This window comes from Trachinotus anak, unplaced genomic scaffold (assembly GCF_046630095.1).
Source record: "Trachinotus anak isolate AG129_WGS33_773 ecotype Australia unplaced genomic scaffold, CSIRO_AGI_Tana_v1 ptg000021l, whole genome shotgun sequence".
Taxonomy (NCBI): Eukaryota; Metazoa; Chordata; class Actinopteri; order Carangiformes; family Carangidae; genus Trachinotus; species Trachinotus anak.
In genome coordinates, this window is record NW_027273872.1 from 17,870,745 (window position 1) to 17,885,526 (window position 14,782).

Consider the following 14,782-nt stretch of genomic DNA (forward strand, 5'->3'; position numbering starts at 1 on the left):
AGAGATCAATATGCAGACATATCCATGAAATCCTCCCAAAGTAAGCCCCCCTTTTCTCCCTGTATTAGGCAAGAGTTCAGTATGATTAGCCTTGTTTTTCCCTCAACACTCACAGGTTTAGCAACAGCAGTAAGTATATTTTCCCACTTCCTGAGTTATGCTGAACCACTATCTGTCTCCCATGGGTTGCAAGCCTCTTCTCTCCCTATTTTGAATCAGTGGAGCATCACACACACACACACACACACACACACACATATACACACACAGTAGGCTCCACCTAACAGCTTCCAAAGGCCATCACTGTGATGAGAACTGACTGACATACACAGATAATCCAGCCATTGCAGAAGGTCAAACTAATTTATTTGATGTAGTCATTTTGTCCACATTCCCGAGGATCAATGGTCTATGGTGTGGATGTGATTAGAATGATGAAACTGCAAGTAAAAATCAGGGTAACGTGCTGATGTGCAGGGATTTTAGAGCCAGGGGGTGAAAAGGTGATCATTGAGACATAACAGTTATAGTAATTTAATCATTTTAAATCAGTGGCACGGGTTAAAGGTGACATACACCCAAAATATTCATATACATGCAGAGCGGATTGCACAGGATTTTGGTGTTACACAGTATATGGGTCTTGCATATTGCAATGTGGAAGTCTGTCATCAAGTCTTCTCACTGGCAGACAGTCCTGTGGGGACCCACATAACCAGAGTCGTCCGATTCAGATTGTGGGCGACAAGGCTTTATAGTGCTGTAAGCATCCTAGGAACTGCAGGGCCCTCAGGGAAATCAGCGCCAGATTGCTTGGAGACGGGCAACATGGCCTCCTGATTAGTCAGAGAAAGGACTGTGTGGTGGAGGTCACACATTTGAGAGAAAAAAAGGGAGAGCGAGAGATAAAAAGCATAAATAGCAGGCAGCATGTTGACAGTTCAGGACTCTGGCTCACACATGCTCCTTCAAGTGTGTTTACACTCTGAATATAGGACGTGTCTCAAATTGAAAGTGAGAAAGTTGACCTTGAGCGGATATTGATTTGTCAAACTTTATTTTCATGGACGCAAATAAACTTTCAAGTCCTAAAAGTGTAACAGAAGAAACCATAACAGCTCTGAAGTTCACATATTAACAAATCCAACTGAGCATCGTGAAGACCATGCAATACAGCTGAAAGCTGAGGAGAGAGTGAGTTGCAATGTCAGATTAATGTGAAAACAGCCATCATCGAACACGGCACAGTGAAGCTCACACATCCAAGAGAAAGTAACAATAGGTCAAACACATTCTTCAGAGTGGGGGGGGGGGGTTATTAGGAGGCTAACTAAAACAGATCACTGATGCTTCACTAACTCTGTGTCTGATCTGATGTCTGGTCAGAACTAGAAGTTATTGATGCCCTGCAAAAGAAAACATTTCTGGAGTGTTCACTAGATGTCACTATTTTCCCATCCTTCTGGGACACATGGCTGCACTGATTTTCTCTGAGTGTTCCCAAAAATAAATGCATCAAAATGAAATGCATAACCATTTCCAAGTCGGTGGCTGGGTTTTAATGAGCAAATTAAGAACTGGGCAGCAGTCTCATTTTCTATTTATTCCACTGTTTACTTTATCAAGCCAGCGCATTGAGAAATAATGATGAATGAATGCCTGATGGGGCCACAGGTTTGGCTACTGCTATCTTCCCATTTATGCCAGGTCTATTTATGAAATATAGGCTCCTATATGATTTTGCTTTTTTAAATGTAATGCTTGAAATTGATTATTATCTGTTTATTCGGGGCAGGTGACATTTCAACAAAACTCTGAGAAATACTGTCCGGCTTTATCCTTTGAGAGGACACGGTAAAGGACCTGCCAGTGTCCACAGCCCCCGGAGGACGGGGTATTTTGACCCGGATCGCAGCGGGGACGCGTCACGGCGGGTGGGCGTGGCTAACCGGGATGAATAACGCTGTATCCTCCGGTGCGTCGCAGCAGAGTTACAGTCTGACGCGGGAGAGGAGCAGGGGGGGACGGGACAGCCGACCGGCTCGCAGGTGATGGAAAAGCTGGAGATCTTTGTTTTCGTCTTCATCGTCTCCCACTACCTCTGGAACTACGTCTTCGTCTCATGGCTTTTCGCCACCGGGACGCCCACGGATCACAGCAACTATGGGTTGCCTAATTGAAGTTGGGCCACCTGATCCCGCTTGCGCCAGGACGGACGAGCAGCACTAGAGCGACAGAAGCACTCTGCGCTATGTTGTGATAACCATGAGGGGAAAGCTGTAGGTAGAATAACGCGCTTGCTTGTGTGACTGTTTAGTTTCTGCCGGCTTTTATCGCGCCCGCACCGACTGTATGTTGCAGCTCAGCCGCCCCGTTGCACAGGCGATCCACCACGGTGAGACCCGCGGTCCTTGACAGGCGACAGGCCTCACCACCGGCTCTGTGAGGTGTATCTGAAAAATATCCAATCAAGTCCTGCGATTTGAGCCTCCGCTGCAAAAGAGTTTTGAAAGCTGCATCCAAGTGCGCCTGTTTTCGAAGGAGTGAGCCATGGCTCTGCCAGACAGTGGCATATCTGGGGAGGAAGTACCCTTCCCAGAGATTATAGAGCTCAATGTTGGTGGCCAGGTGTACATAACCCGCTACTCTACCCTCACAAGTGTGCCAGACTCTCTGCTGTGGGAGATGTTCAGTCGAAAGTCAGCCAAAGGACTGGCCAGGGACACCAAGGGGCGCTTCTTTGTGGACCGAGATGGTTTCCTGTTCCGTTACATCTTGGACTACATGCGGGACCAGCAGCTGGTTCTTCCAGACCACTTCCCTGAGCGCGGGCGTCTGCAGAGGGAGGCTGAGTTCTTCAATCTGCCAGAGCTTGTTAAGCTGCTGGCTCCCAAAATCAGTAAGCAGAACTCCCTGGGCGATGAGGGGTGTCAGAGCGACCCAGAGGACTCCTCACCTGGGATTGACACGGCCCGTAACCTCGGCTCCCTGGGTGCTGCTGCTGCCGCCTGTGCCAGCCTGGTGCCCGGTGCCATGGATGGCAAACGGTCTGGGTTCATCACAATTGGCTACAGAGGCTCGTACACCCTGGGCCGTGACAGCCACACTGATGCCAAATTCCGTCGGGTGGCACGGATCATGGTGTGTGGGAAGACCTCCCTGGCCAAAGAGGTATTTGGGGAGACGCTGAACGAGAGCCGAGACCCCGACCGCCCCCCTGAGCGCTACACCTCCCGCTACTATCTCAAGTTCACCTTTCTGGAGCAGGCTTTTGACAAGCTGGCTGATGCAGGCTTCCACATGGTGGCCTGTAACTCCACAGGAACCTGCGCCTTTGCCCATGAGCAGACGGACGACAAGATCTGGACCAGCTACACTGAATATGTGTTTTACCGTGAGTGAGACTATCGGCTTTGTTCCCCCGGTCCCCCACCCTGTCTCCAAGTGCCCCCACCCTTCCTCCAGCCTCCAGCGATCCTGTCCTCTTCTCTCCGATGGCTCCTGCACCAGTAGATGTACCGTAGATGTTGTGCCCTTCCATCTCTCTCTGCAGCATCCAGCTTTATTCCTATGAACAGTACGCAGCAGCTGCTCTGACTCTTCATACCTTCTCTGCAGATCCAATCTGCAGACCTCCCCTACAACCCCAAATCTACCCCGCCACCCCCCCATCCTCAGGTCCAGCTTTTGCTCTCGCTTAAGCCGTCATTCCATCTAGTTGTGGTCCCCCAGTCCTCAACCTCGGCGACCCCAAAGCCTTTTCCTGCAGAGACTGATACCTTCCATGTACTGTTTCCCTTTTGTACTCTATATATTGCATCTGCCTTGGTGAAGCACAATACTGTATCCAAGAGCTAATTTTGTTAAACAAGCGCCCCAGTGTGTCTATATGACTATTGAACCAGTCATAAGGGCATGAGGGAAAGGGCTTCAAAGAGTGCCGTGATGTACATTGCTATACTTTGTCTGCTTGCTGAGCAGATTGGACTCTCTCCTGCTCCTCTGAACTAAATTACCAAATAATTGGACATCTTATCAGCCTTGAGGGATGTGAGCAGCCCCAGCACAAGAAAGAAGTGTAACACAAAAATCTAATTTCCTTCAGTTTTTATTAAATGTGTCCAGTACCGTGTGGATTGGGAATGTGCCATAGTTTATCTGTTCAGTTGTTCTTATAAATGACTGAGGACTGAGACAATACAGCGACATGGACAGGGAAAGGAACACATTGAACTTTTTTATTTTGAAAGGTGTTTCCTTTTCAAAAAAGACAATAGTTCCAAGGCCAAGCAAAAGGTTTCAATGGAAAAAAAAAAAATCAGCTCAAATATCAAGACATGTCGTAGACAGAAAGAAAAACGTGTTGCCAGATGAAGTGTGCATATTGATTGTGCAATGGAGCTTTCAGTATTTTAATCACCCACGCTGGGAGGGCAGAGGAGACGGAAGGCGTTACATCACTTGCAGCCCTCTGCTCTGTTTTTTCACTCATTGTGCTTCTTTGACATTTCTTCGCACAGTTAGATATTTAGGAGCTTTTTGACAGTGAGGCGCCCCATGGGACAGGCTTTACACCACCACGAGGTGTTGTTTCCATGAAAAGAGAAATGTGGCAGTCCTCTGAGCGGCTCATGTTTTGAGTGTTCTGTAAACAATAATGTTACTCTTAATACTCGGTTCAGTATTCGTTGAAGCTGTTGCATATTTGATGATAGCTCTCACTTACTGTAAGTGAATACCCATGAGAAAGGGTAGGATTACACTGTAGCCAGCCAAAGCCCATTGTCTTCTCACCACTGTAGCAAAGGCATTGTGAGGGCAGTTTATAGTGAGCGGCTATAACTTAAGTTATTAAGGAGCGAGTTAAGAGAGGGTTTTTTTTTTTTTCCAGTTACAGCCTCAGGACAGGTCTGCACATCATATACCTCAGACTACAAGACAAACTGATGGCACTTAAATCCAACAAAAGATCCAGCTGGTGACAAGAAAATGCAGACATGGTTAGGAAAATGTAGATGCTGTAATAAGATTTAAAAAAAAAAAAAAAAAAAGAGGTTTAAAAATAAAGTGAATTTAAGTTAAGAAAGAGCTAGTGAGGCAGTACAGGGCAGGATTTCACCTGAATGGAAAGATGTCAGGTTGAAGAACGTCTTGACAGTGACAATAAATGTATTCTGAAATGTCTAGAAACCGCAATGTTGTGTTTCAGTGTGATGACGTGCTTTTGACATCTGAGTCAATATGTTAGACCTGCAGCAGTGTGTCGCTGCAGGCATAGACAACACTGAAATTAAAAGTGTTCAGCAAAAAAAAAAGCAGATTGATTTGTCTAATAAAAGATGTTTTTCTTCCTATTTGGGTTGTATTTTCCATTCATAATTCCGTGCTTTTTCAGTCTTGAATGCATAAACTGTGAGGAAAGGGGTACATGCCCTCCTGTTACTGCAGCGTAAAATTTTAATTTTCACTGACAATACAACTCAATAACAAAAGAAACCAATTCAAATTTTCCTCTCACCATTTCCCATTAAAATAGACATCCTTGGACATAAACTATACTTCATATTCAGTGTCTAACACTCTACTCCGAGGGCACCATCTCCCTCATCCTCCCATCTGCTTTTCCACTTTTTTCTCCACATTTCTGCTCTGTCTTTTCTTTCGTCCTCAGTATCGAGGAGTTGACCAGAAAACAGAGTCAGGATAGAAATGAGGACATGCATAGATAACAAGTTCTCTTGAAGGAGATTACAAAACCTTTATTTTATTGCCAATCATTGACCTAATTACTTAGTACAGTAAAAAATCTTGAAGCAGGTGGGACATAAAATCCAGGACGTTGAAAAGCTGTCGCTGAAGCTTCATGCAGAGCAATGATTTTCCCATTTTTAAAAGATTAAAGAGAAATTAGAAATGATTTTTTTTTGCCTGTAGTCAATAAAAACACCCACAGACAGCAAAGTGGGCATAATTGACACTTGAACAACAGCTAGAGTTATGATTACATAGGAGAGGCGGTCACATGTTGTTTTATAAATTCTGACTCATGAGTGCTGTTACCTGGAGATTCTCACATGCTAATTACCTTAGTATAAGACCTCTAAACCTGATCTCAGTCTGGCCTAGATAGCTGATGAGCTTCACATAAATTGTTGAAAAAATGTATGTGGCTCCCTTCCTGGAAAACAGAGGATTTTTGTTGCGGCCTGGAGTGCATGACAGATCCTCAGAGATCGGGACCATGCAGTCACAGGCAGCATTCCTCTGTCACTGTCCTCCGGCACGCTACTGCAACACGGGGAGCGCCAAGGTCAGTCATTAGCACAAGCATGGAGAGACACGCCTCATGTGTGAAATTTCAGGCATCAGTGTCCTAAACCGCTCTCCCGTCTCTCCCGTCCTCGATTAGTTGCCTTGAGACTCAACATTCAACAGTAGATGTGTGAGAAGTGTCGACACTCAGACACTGAACGGCGGCAGCAGTAAAGTCCACAGGCCAGACTGTGATGACATGCTGCTTTTTTTTTTTTTTTTAATTCTCTATTGTGAAAGCAGTGGCTGAAAAGTGTAGCACGCCTGCTCCTGTGTCATATAAGAAGCAGGCTCTAGCTGTGTCACAATAGTGGTATATCTCTTTTATCCAGAGTGTTACAATTAAGATATTTTACCATGAAATTTTGCTTCTCTGTCTTTTGGGAAAGGTCCAAATAGCAGATCGCATTTGACTGACCTGCTCATCACACAAAACACAATCAACTTCTTTTTTTTTTTTTTTTTTGAATGTTTGAAGTTAAGACAATTGCTTAGAAAGAATTTGTAATTCATTGTTGAACCTTTGCCACTAAAGTACAAGCCAGAAGGAAATGTTCCCTCTGTTCTCTCTGTGAGCACTCCACCTCGAGGCAGTGATCTGACCCATGTCGTGTTCCTGTGGTGCTATTGTCACTGTAGGCGGCTCTACATGGCAACAGGCCTTGGCCTGGTCTGTTTTCCTCTCCTGATCCTCTTGTTTCGTAGCCAGCTGGGTCATCACTTCCCCTATTTGGGAAAAGAAAGGAAGAGAGCAGAGAAGAGGAACGGATGTACGTCAAAGTAAAAAGGGATTGAAAAATGGGGCGAGAAAGCAAGGCGAGACAGATAACCTGGTAGAGGCGAGATGAGAGTGCCAGAGTATTTATGCGGTGGAAGGATTTGGTGTTCCCATCTTATCTCTCTTCCTGTGCAGCTCCAGCGTGAAGGGTTCTGTTATACGAAGAGGTGCCGGATCGTCCTGACAAACAAAGCCCTCACTGGGCCGTGCTGTTAGTGGCCTGTCAGCTCCGTCAGCACTCACAGAGAGATTCAGTTACACCAGACAGACACAGAGCCACAGGATTACTCTGTATGGTTGGGATTAATGTTGATTCATAGTACGATTACATCCACAATAAGGGGTGGGGGTGGGGGTGGGTGGGGGGGGGGGGGGGGGGGGGCTGATATTTCCCACCAGAAAGAAATAGTATTTTCTGTCTCATATGTGCATATGTGAATCATGAGCTGTGCCTTTAAATTCACTCCAACCGGCACAGGTTCCCAGACTTCTTCTTTTATGAATAGACATACCACATGCGTAAGACTGACAACACAGAGTGCCACAATGAGTGAGTCATTTTCTCTACATCTTAGACCGAGTGTACTATCAGATTTTATCTGAATGCTGCTGTTTATTCTCCACATTCGGCTGCAACCATCTGTGGCTGTAAACTTGTTTATGTCGCCTCAGCCTCAATGCCTTGTCCGCGTTCAGATCTGTGTGCCAGTATATTTTTGGCTCTGTTTTGTCTTCACGCTGGTGTTTGTGCTTATGTGGAAGTTTGGAGAGCTGGTTGGATGAGTGTTCGGGCCTCTGTGTTGGGTGGGTCAGCACTGGGCTGGTATGGGGGCCATGCGGGGGCGATGAACTAATGACCTTGCACTCCCTGTCTCACAAATATGCTGAGCAGGCAGTTGGCATCTCTAAATACCCACTGACACAAACCCGGATGGACACATGCACGGAGGGAGGGAGGTTGCTAGGAGAAGATGCGCAACAACTGTCCTGTGTGGGGCTCGTGACTCAGAGGTGTGAGGTTTTAGATCTAACTGGTTGTCATCTTTTGACTCTGCCTTGTGCTCAGTTAAAAATGCACTAGCCGGCAAACGAGCCATTTCCCTCCCTCATCCTTTCTTGACAGCAATAAACAGAAGTCCAAGCTAATATAGAAAAGCATCACTGCTGGTAATTACCTGGGAGTAGCGTCAGCCAATAGGAGGATGTAGCGGAGGATTGGAGAGAGAATGCAGCAGCCTGAGACCCCCCACTGCTTCCTCCATCAATATGTGATATATGCTGTATGTGTGTGATTAATATGTGTATGTGTTGAAATGTCAGTGGAGACCTTTGCATACTCTTGTTCATTCTCACATGTATATGTACGTGAGCTCAGGCGCTACTGTGTTTGTGTCCGTCCTTGACGACAACACGGCGCCCACACAAGCCCACACGCACAGAGTACAGTAGCACTGGCTCGGGGCATCTCTGTCTTATTGTGTGTTGGGTTATTTATAGTGAGCCAGGCATTGAGCCAGATGTGTACCTTCACCGCACTGCTCTATCCTCCAGCATGGGCACATGCACTCGAGCACATGCTCCGCTGCCCCCTCCTCTTCACACACGGCTCCTACAGAGAGCAGCTGTCTCAAAACATATTGGGCCCCCGAACTCCAGGGAGACTCCGTCATGCAAGGTCAAGGGGTGGTGATACACATGTGGAAAGACAGAAGGGGCGGTGGGGGTGGGGGGTTAACATGGGACAAGCTCTAACAGCCAAAAAAGAGCAGATTATGTCACTGGTGATTTACAGTGCCGACTTTTCTCATCTATCTCGCTCCACGTTTTCTCTTTATTATTCTCTTTTCCTTTGCAATCTTTTCTCCTTTAAGCCCCAAGACACAAAAAGAATAAGTGACAGCTGAAAGCATGAGGGATGTGTGGAAACACAAAGTAAAAGCAGGATGGGAATGAAGGAGCATGAAATTAGTTATAGAGTGAGTCAGAGTCGGTCACAAGTTGTAGGATTAAAAAGGAGAGCAACAAAAAAGGATAACTCAAGTGGCAAATTTCCTCCTATACAGTACCACAGAGACTGTAAATATATGAGGCGGAGCAAGGGAGGCAGCAGCAGTTGGAAAGGAAAGAAGGGGAGAGAAAAAAACGATACTGTGCAGTACCCTGGACAAAGTGAGGTTGAGGTAGTGGTAGTAACTGACTGGGGACACAATCGCAGGACTTGAACCTCCCCTGACATCTGACAGAAGAGAAAAAAGTTTATTTTCTACTATGTATAACAAAGCAGCATAACGGTATCCACTGCATGCATTTTGATATAAAGTCACTTGTTATTATGTTGAAGTTAGAACTAGATTGTGTAACCGTGGAACAACTTTGTGAAGCCAATGTGAAAGGAACGTGAGCAGTAACTTGCTCGAAGCGGGGAGCTGTTAACATGTCTGTCGGTGCTGTTGTCAGGAGGGGATTCACCTTGGCCATCTGGAGTCCTGGGCACTAATCTGCCCCCTCTAATTATCAGTAATCTGAACAGTCAGACTTGTCCTTGGTGCTGCCGTCCTGGGCATGGCTGGACACTGGCTAAAGGCTCTGCACCAGCTGAGGGGCGCCAAGATGGGCTTTAGGGTGCTTAGGCAGGTTGATTACGGGCTGTGGAAGCCAGGCAGCAGCTCAGGGTGTTTAAAGCAGGGGAAGATAAAGAGGAGCCATATGGAGCAGGTGAATCAGCAGGACACTTTGTACGGATGTAGATTTGTGCAAGCCTGCAAAAATAAAAATAAACCAAACTCTTTTCCATTCCAAATTCACTGAAGAAACCTTATCTGTAGGTGAAGTGTTGATAACTAACTCCCCCTCTCTCTTTCCTCTAGCCCTTTTACTCCCGCTTGCTTTTCTTTACTTGGCAGAAGCTCCCCGGTCTCCAGCTGTTTACGTCACGCATTTCCTCAACATTATGTAGATCGACAGATTTATAATTGCTCAGAGACTTGTGAGTACACTCCAGTGACTTTGATATGGGTGACTGTGCTTGTGCCCCAGCATGTTAAGTTAGTCTGAAGAATCTAATATTACCATGTCTGATCACACCCCCGTATGTATTTGTTCTGACAGCAATCAGAGAGGAAAGACAATGATTTCAGAGAGTCTGTAGGTGGTAAGGCCCACCCTGTCATTAGGCTCCATACAGATCATTTCACAAAGCAGATGTTGGATATCTGAGCTGAATACTAGGTAATTAGATATAAAGCATGCTGCAATTGCCAAGCCTCTGTAGCGCGCGCTCCCTTTAGGACAGCAGGCTCGAGCCATATGTACAACTTCAAGCTGTGGATAAAAAGGCTGCTCTCAGTCTGAGAGACATTACTATGCATTTATGTAGCTCCGAATCCTGCACATCATTGTGCCGTTACCATGGAGATGATGCCTTCCTCTTATTTGCTATCCTCGGGTCACAACACCTGTCAGCGGTGAATTTAAAAAGTATCCACAGGTTGACTGACCCAGTCATATTCAAGGTAATTCAGAAGCAGCTGATACATTCATTTTTAAACTGCTTTATTCCACTTTCATACACTGTTGGGTGTTTAAGTCGGAATCAAATGACTCTGCTCTCCTTACTCTGTTTGTGTGGAAATACAAACTGCAATGATATTGCAGCTGTTTCTTAAAAGATGACTGAACTGTTTTGGTCATATTTGTGGAAACTGTCTCTAAGCACAGCCCTTCACAGGCTACAACAGTGCAGCACAAATATAAATGAAACTTAAATGACTTAAAGTAAGCACACAAGTCAAAGCCGAGACCAAGGCCATGCAGTGAAAACTGATTTCTTGGCAATAAGGAATTTTAATTTCAGCTCAGTTTCAATATGAAAGACACTCCTGAATGTTGACATTGGTTTAGGAAGAAAATACAAACGTAATTTTCCACAATTATGGAGTTTCCATACCTCATCATGGCTTTATTTAGTCTGTGTACGGGAATACATGGTGTGCTGTGGTTCGAGTAACACATAAAGATTCAGGTGAAAGTAACATTACAAACCGCGGAGGAGACATTTTGTGACGGAGAGGTGCTAAACCCTGGCAACAGTGGCACATTAGAGTTGCTAATAGCAGTAATGATGGCAACGGACGGATGTGTCACAGTGAACAGATGGGAGAGACTGAGAGAGAGGCAGAGGATGTGTGAGAAAGTGCTTTGGCTTTTGCATATATCCCTGGAGAAGTGGCCCGGGGAAAAGGGTTGAGTGCTCTCTTTCGCTGTTCTCCTCCATGAGGCTTAGTGGTGGAGGAAAGCATGGAGCCCATCCCCCAGTGGATTATTCCTCCGACACTGCTAAGCCCCCACACTCCCACGTCCATGCGGCCCTCAAACACATGTATTCATTATGAGAGACACTGAATGCAGCGAACACACAAACACACACAGTGGAGAGCATGATTGCGCCACCCCTCCTTCCCCTACATCCTCTTTCTTTCTTTCTCTCTGTCTTTAGCTGTCCTTCTTTCAAATGCCAATACATGCCCAGAATACAACAACACACACACACGCAACCACACACACTTACACGAACAGTAAGCACACACATGCTTACGCGTACATGCTCAAACACAAGATGACACTCACTTGCTCTCACACACAGGCTTGTTTGTGTGTGTCTCTCTCTCTCGCACACACACACACACACATACACACACACACTCATATTCAGGTATTCAGAAAGCCAAGGCAGTGGGAGAATATTCTGTGCCGCCTCCGTTTGACACAAGCAGCTTTTCCTGTTATATAAGACGGGTTTCCGTGACGATGGGCCCTGTTGAAGGAAAGAGTGCAGGCCCCTGTGTGTCTTCGTATGTCATTACACATGTGTGCGTTTGGGTTGTGTGTCTGCCGCTGGGTGTGTAACATATTGTACCTGCATATCTGTGCATGAGTATGTATGAGAGGATGTGGGAAAGATTAGTGGCGCCTCTGTATTTTCATATACAGGAGCAGAATGTGTGAGAGTGAGAATGTGTGTGATTTAATATTGTGTGACTGCGACTCTATCGGATGATACAGTGCATGAGCAGCGTGAATGCAGGGCTGTCGTTACCATTTAACTAAGTGAACGGCCATGTACAGACTCGTGTGGATAAATTGAAAAATGTTTATCTATTACATTTTTTCAGTCCATTGAGCAGTTTCCGATTGTTCTCTGAAAGGCTTCACACTGAAATACCACCACAAGAGATCTCTTCTGTGTTTATTGTTTACAGAACGGGCAGAGGAAGTGAGCGAGTAAAGATTCTCCAAAATGACATGACAAGAGAGGCTGAGAATGCATGAAGATTATACATTACAGTAAGACAGTGGATTGGCTGTGATTCCCTGGGTCCAACACTAAAGGGGCAGATTTGGATTTGCTCAGTGTGGCGTGTTCTCCATGGTCAAAAACCCAGGATTAGTGCGAAATGGAAGGTCAAAAAAAAAAAAAAAAAAAGATGCATTTTGAAATGTATCCGCTTTATGGCTAGACATGGGCTAAGTTTGTTCTGCCAATCTGAGGCCGTGTACCGATGACATAGACAGTGAAGAGGCTGAGTAGACCGCCCACTTGTTTTTAAAAAAACAGGCCGTTCGTAAAGAGAGAGGGGGCAATTCAAAATGGTTGGATGGGCTTTCAAATACCAAGAGGTGCAGAATGTGCATGTGCCACTCCAACTATTCCGAGAAGTCGCATAGCAGCAACCTCCTCTGTCCTCACACAGAGATGAGATGAAAAATCCACATACTGTGAAAAATGGCTTGTCAGGCTTCAGTCAGGAGGTCTCACGCTCTCTCACTGCATTCCTTCTGTGCAATGTACATGCAAACAAAGGTAAAGGGGAATTCTGAAATTAACAGTCCACCTTATCTCTCATTTCCTTTCCTCTCCTGCGGACCTCCTTTCTCTGCTAGTTTCTGTTTCCATAATACCCCAACAAGCTCTTGTGCCAGCATGTGTTTACTTTGAAACTGTAAATCTCAGAGCTGAGGTGCTTGCTTCTGTGCCAGCCACATGCTACTGACACTTTGATAAGGCCAAAAAAAAGGGGGGGGGGGGGAGCTAAATGTAATCAAACCTCTGTATGGAGGAGCTCCCCTGTTAGCAGGGATCTTAATTCAGACACCTCAGTATCAATATTCTATTTCTCGTCTTTGGTCTAGTTTCCAAAATATTAGATAACATTTTGGGAATTATTCTCTCTTTCTGGCGATAAATGATAAAAAGATTGATTCCAAGCTCATGTCTGTTTGTGTGAGTATGTATGTGCATGTGTATCAGTCTGACTCTTGCTGTCCAATGATTTGAATTTAGCACAAAATGTTTCAAATTTCACTCACATTAATTGACTAATTCATTCTCTCTGCTGCAGGTGGTTTATCACTAAACTCCAAGGTAACAACCTCTGACCCCTCAGCTTTTACTGAAGTGGAGACCTCTAAACCAACTGTTGCTCATACTGAATCTGCCACAGCGGAGCCCAGCAGCGCCGGCCGAACCCAAAGCCTTCCGGAAACCAGCAGCATCCCGACACTGGACATCCGGAATCCACTGCTCCTGGACTCTCCTCCTCCCCTCACACCTCCTCTTCCACCTCCGCCTCCTCCTCCTGCTGCAGACAGCCCAGACCTCCCACCTCTGTCACCCCTAGTCCTGCCTCCACCTCTGCCATCCAAACCTTCGTCCACTTCCAGCCCTCCTCCTCCTCCCCCAACGCCACCTCCTGCTGAAAGCCCCCAACGTCCGACCACCCTCAACCTAAAGACACTGCCACGGCCCACAGTGAAGGAGAATGGAGTCCCCCCGCATGGAGAGGACGAGGATGAAGAGGAGAGGAAGATGCTGGAGGAGGATCTCAAGAAATGTATTGACGACTTCAAAAAGATCCGCTTGCCCAGGGTGTTTCCAGATCGCAAGAGGCACTGGCAAAGTGACTTGCTCAAGAAGTATAATGCGTAGAAATCTTTGCTGTGGCGACATGGTGAAGGATTTCTGAACAACGGGAAGAACATGTAATGAGCAGTGGACTCCAGCTTCCTCTAATGTAGTAGCTTTTGCATGTCAACAGAGCAAAATTGAATGAAAAGTGTAGTGCTTAGGCTGAGCTAGTCTAGCAGTCACACAAATAAAACACTAAGATTTGTCTTTTCCCTTTAGAAATTGTTGTGACACTTCTTTGCTCCACACATTTGGAAACATTAAAAAATATTTTGAATCACTTTCTGTTCACTCAGTCAAATGATAATACATGTGATGTCATTAATTAGAAATTTCTGCCCTGCTCTCTGTAACATCTGCACTGATCGAGCAACTGGAAAATGTGAGCTAAGTGTGCAACTTTAGGCATTTGACCTTGCTGATGCAAAATAAAAGAAAAAAAGTGAAATCTCTGGTGCTAATCATCGTCATCTAATCAAATTTCACCTCATCAATATTAACCGCATGACTTCAAAGCCTCTCTTCTCCTCTCTGCCTGTGATTCGAAAGCTCTGCAGTTTTGTTCATTTTGTGATTGCATTATCTACAAGCCAGCGATGGAAAGAATTCACGAGGATGTGGTGCACGAGGAAGCGAAGTGGGTAATTGCAGACGGCCAGAATGTGGAATAATAATGACAATAATGACTACATGAACCAGCGCACCGTGCCGTTTGTTCCTCTATCTGA

At 45.7% G+C, this 14,782-nt stretch overlaps 1 protein-coding gene across 1 annotated transcript; it reads left to right on the forward strand.

Moving 5' to 3' along the window:
* The first annotated feature begins 1,965 nt into the window (after window positions 1–1,965).
* Window positions 1,966–14,502, forward strand: kctd12b (potassium channel tetramerisation domain containing 12b). Its single transcript, XM_071457687.1, has 2 exons — window positions 1,966–3,394; window positions 13,489–14,502. Exons 1-2 carry the CDS (start codon window positions 2,551–2,553, stop codon window positions 14,073–14,075), a joined length of 1,431 nt encoding a protein of 476 aa, XP_071313788.1. The 5' UTR covers window positions 1,966–2,550; the 3' UTR covers window positions 14,076–14,502.
* The last annotated feature ends 280 nt before the right edge of the window (window positions 14,503–14,782 follow it).

Excerpts from the sequence above, each read along its gene's own strand:
- kctd12b (XM_071457687.1), top strand. The coding sequence starts at position 2,551 with ATGGCTCTGCCAGACAGTGGCATATCTGGGGAGGAAGTACCCTTCCCA. Across the intron at positions 3,395-13,488 it reads CACTGAATATGTGTTTTACC|GTGGTTTATCACTAAACTCC; the intron begins GTGAGTGAGACT and ends TCTCTGCTGCAG.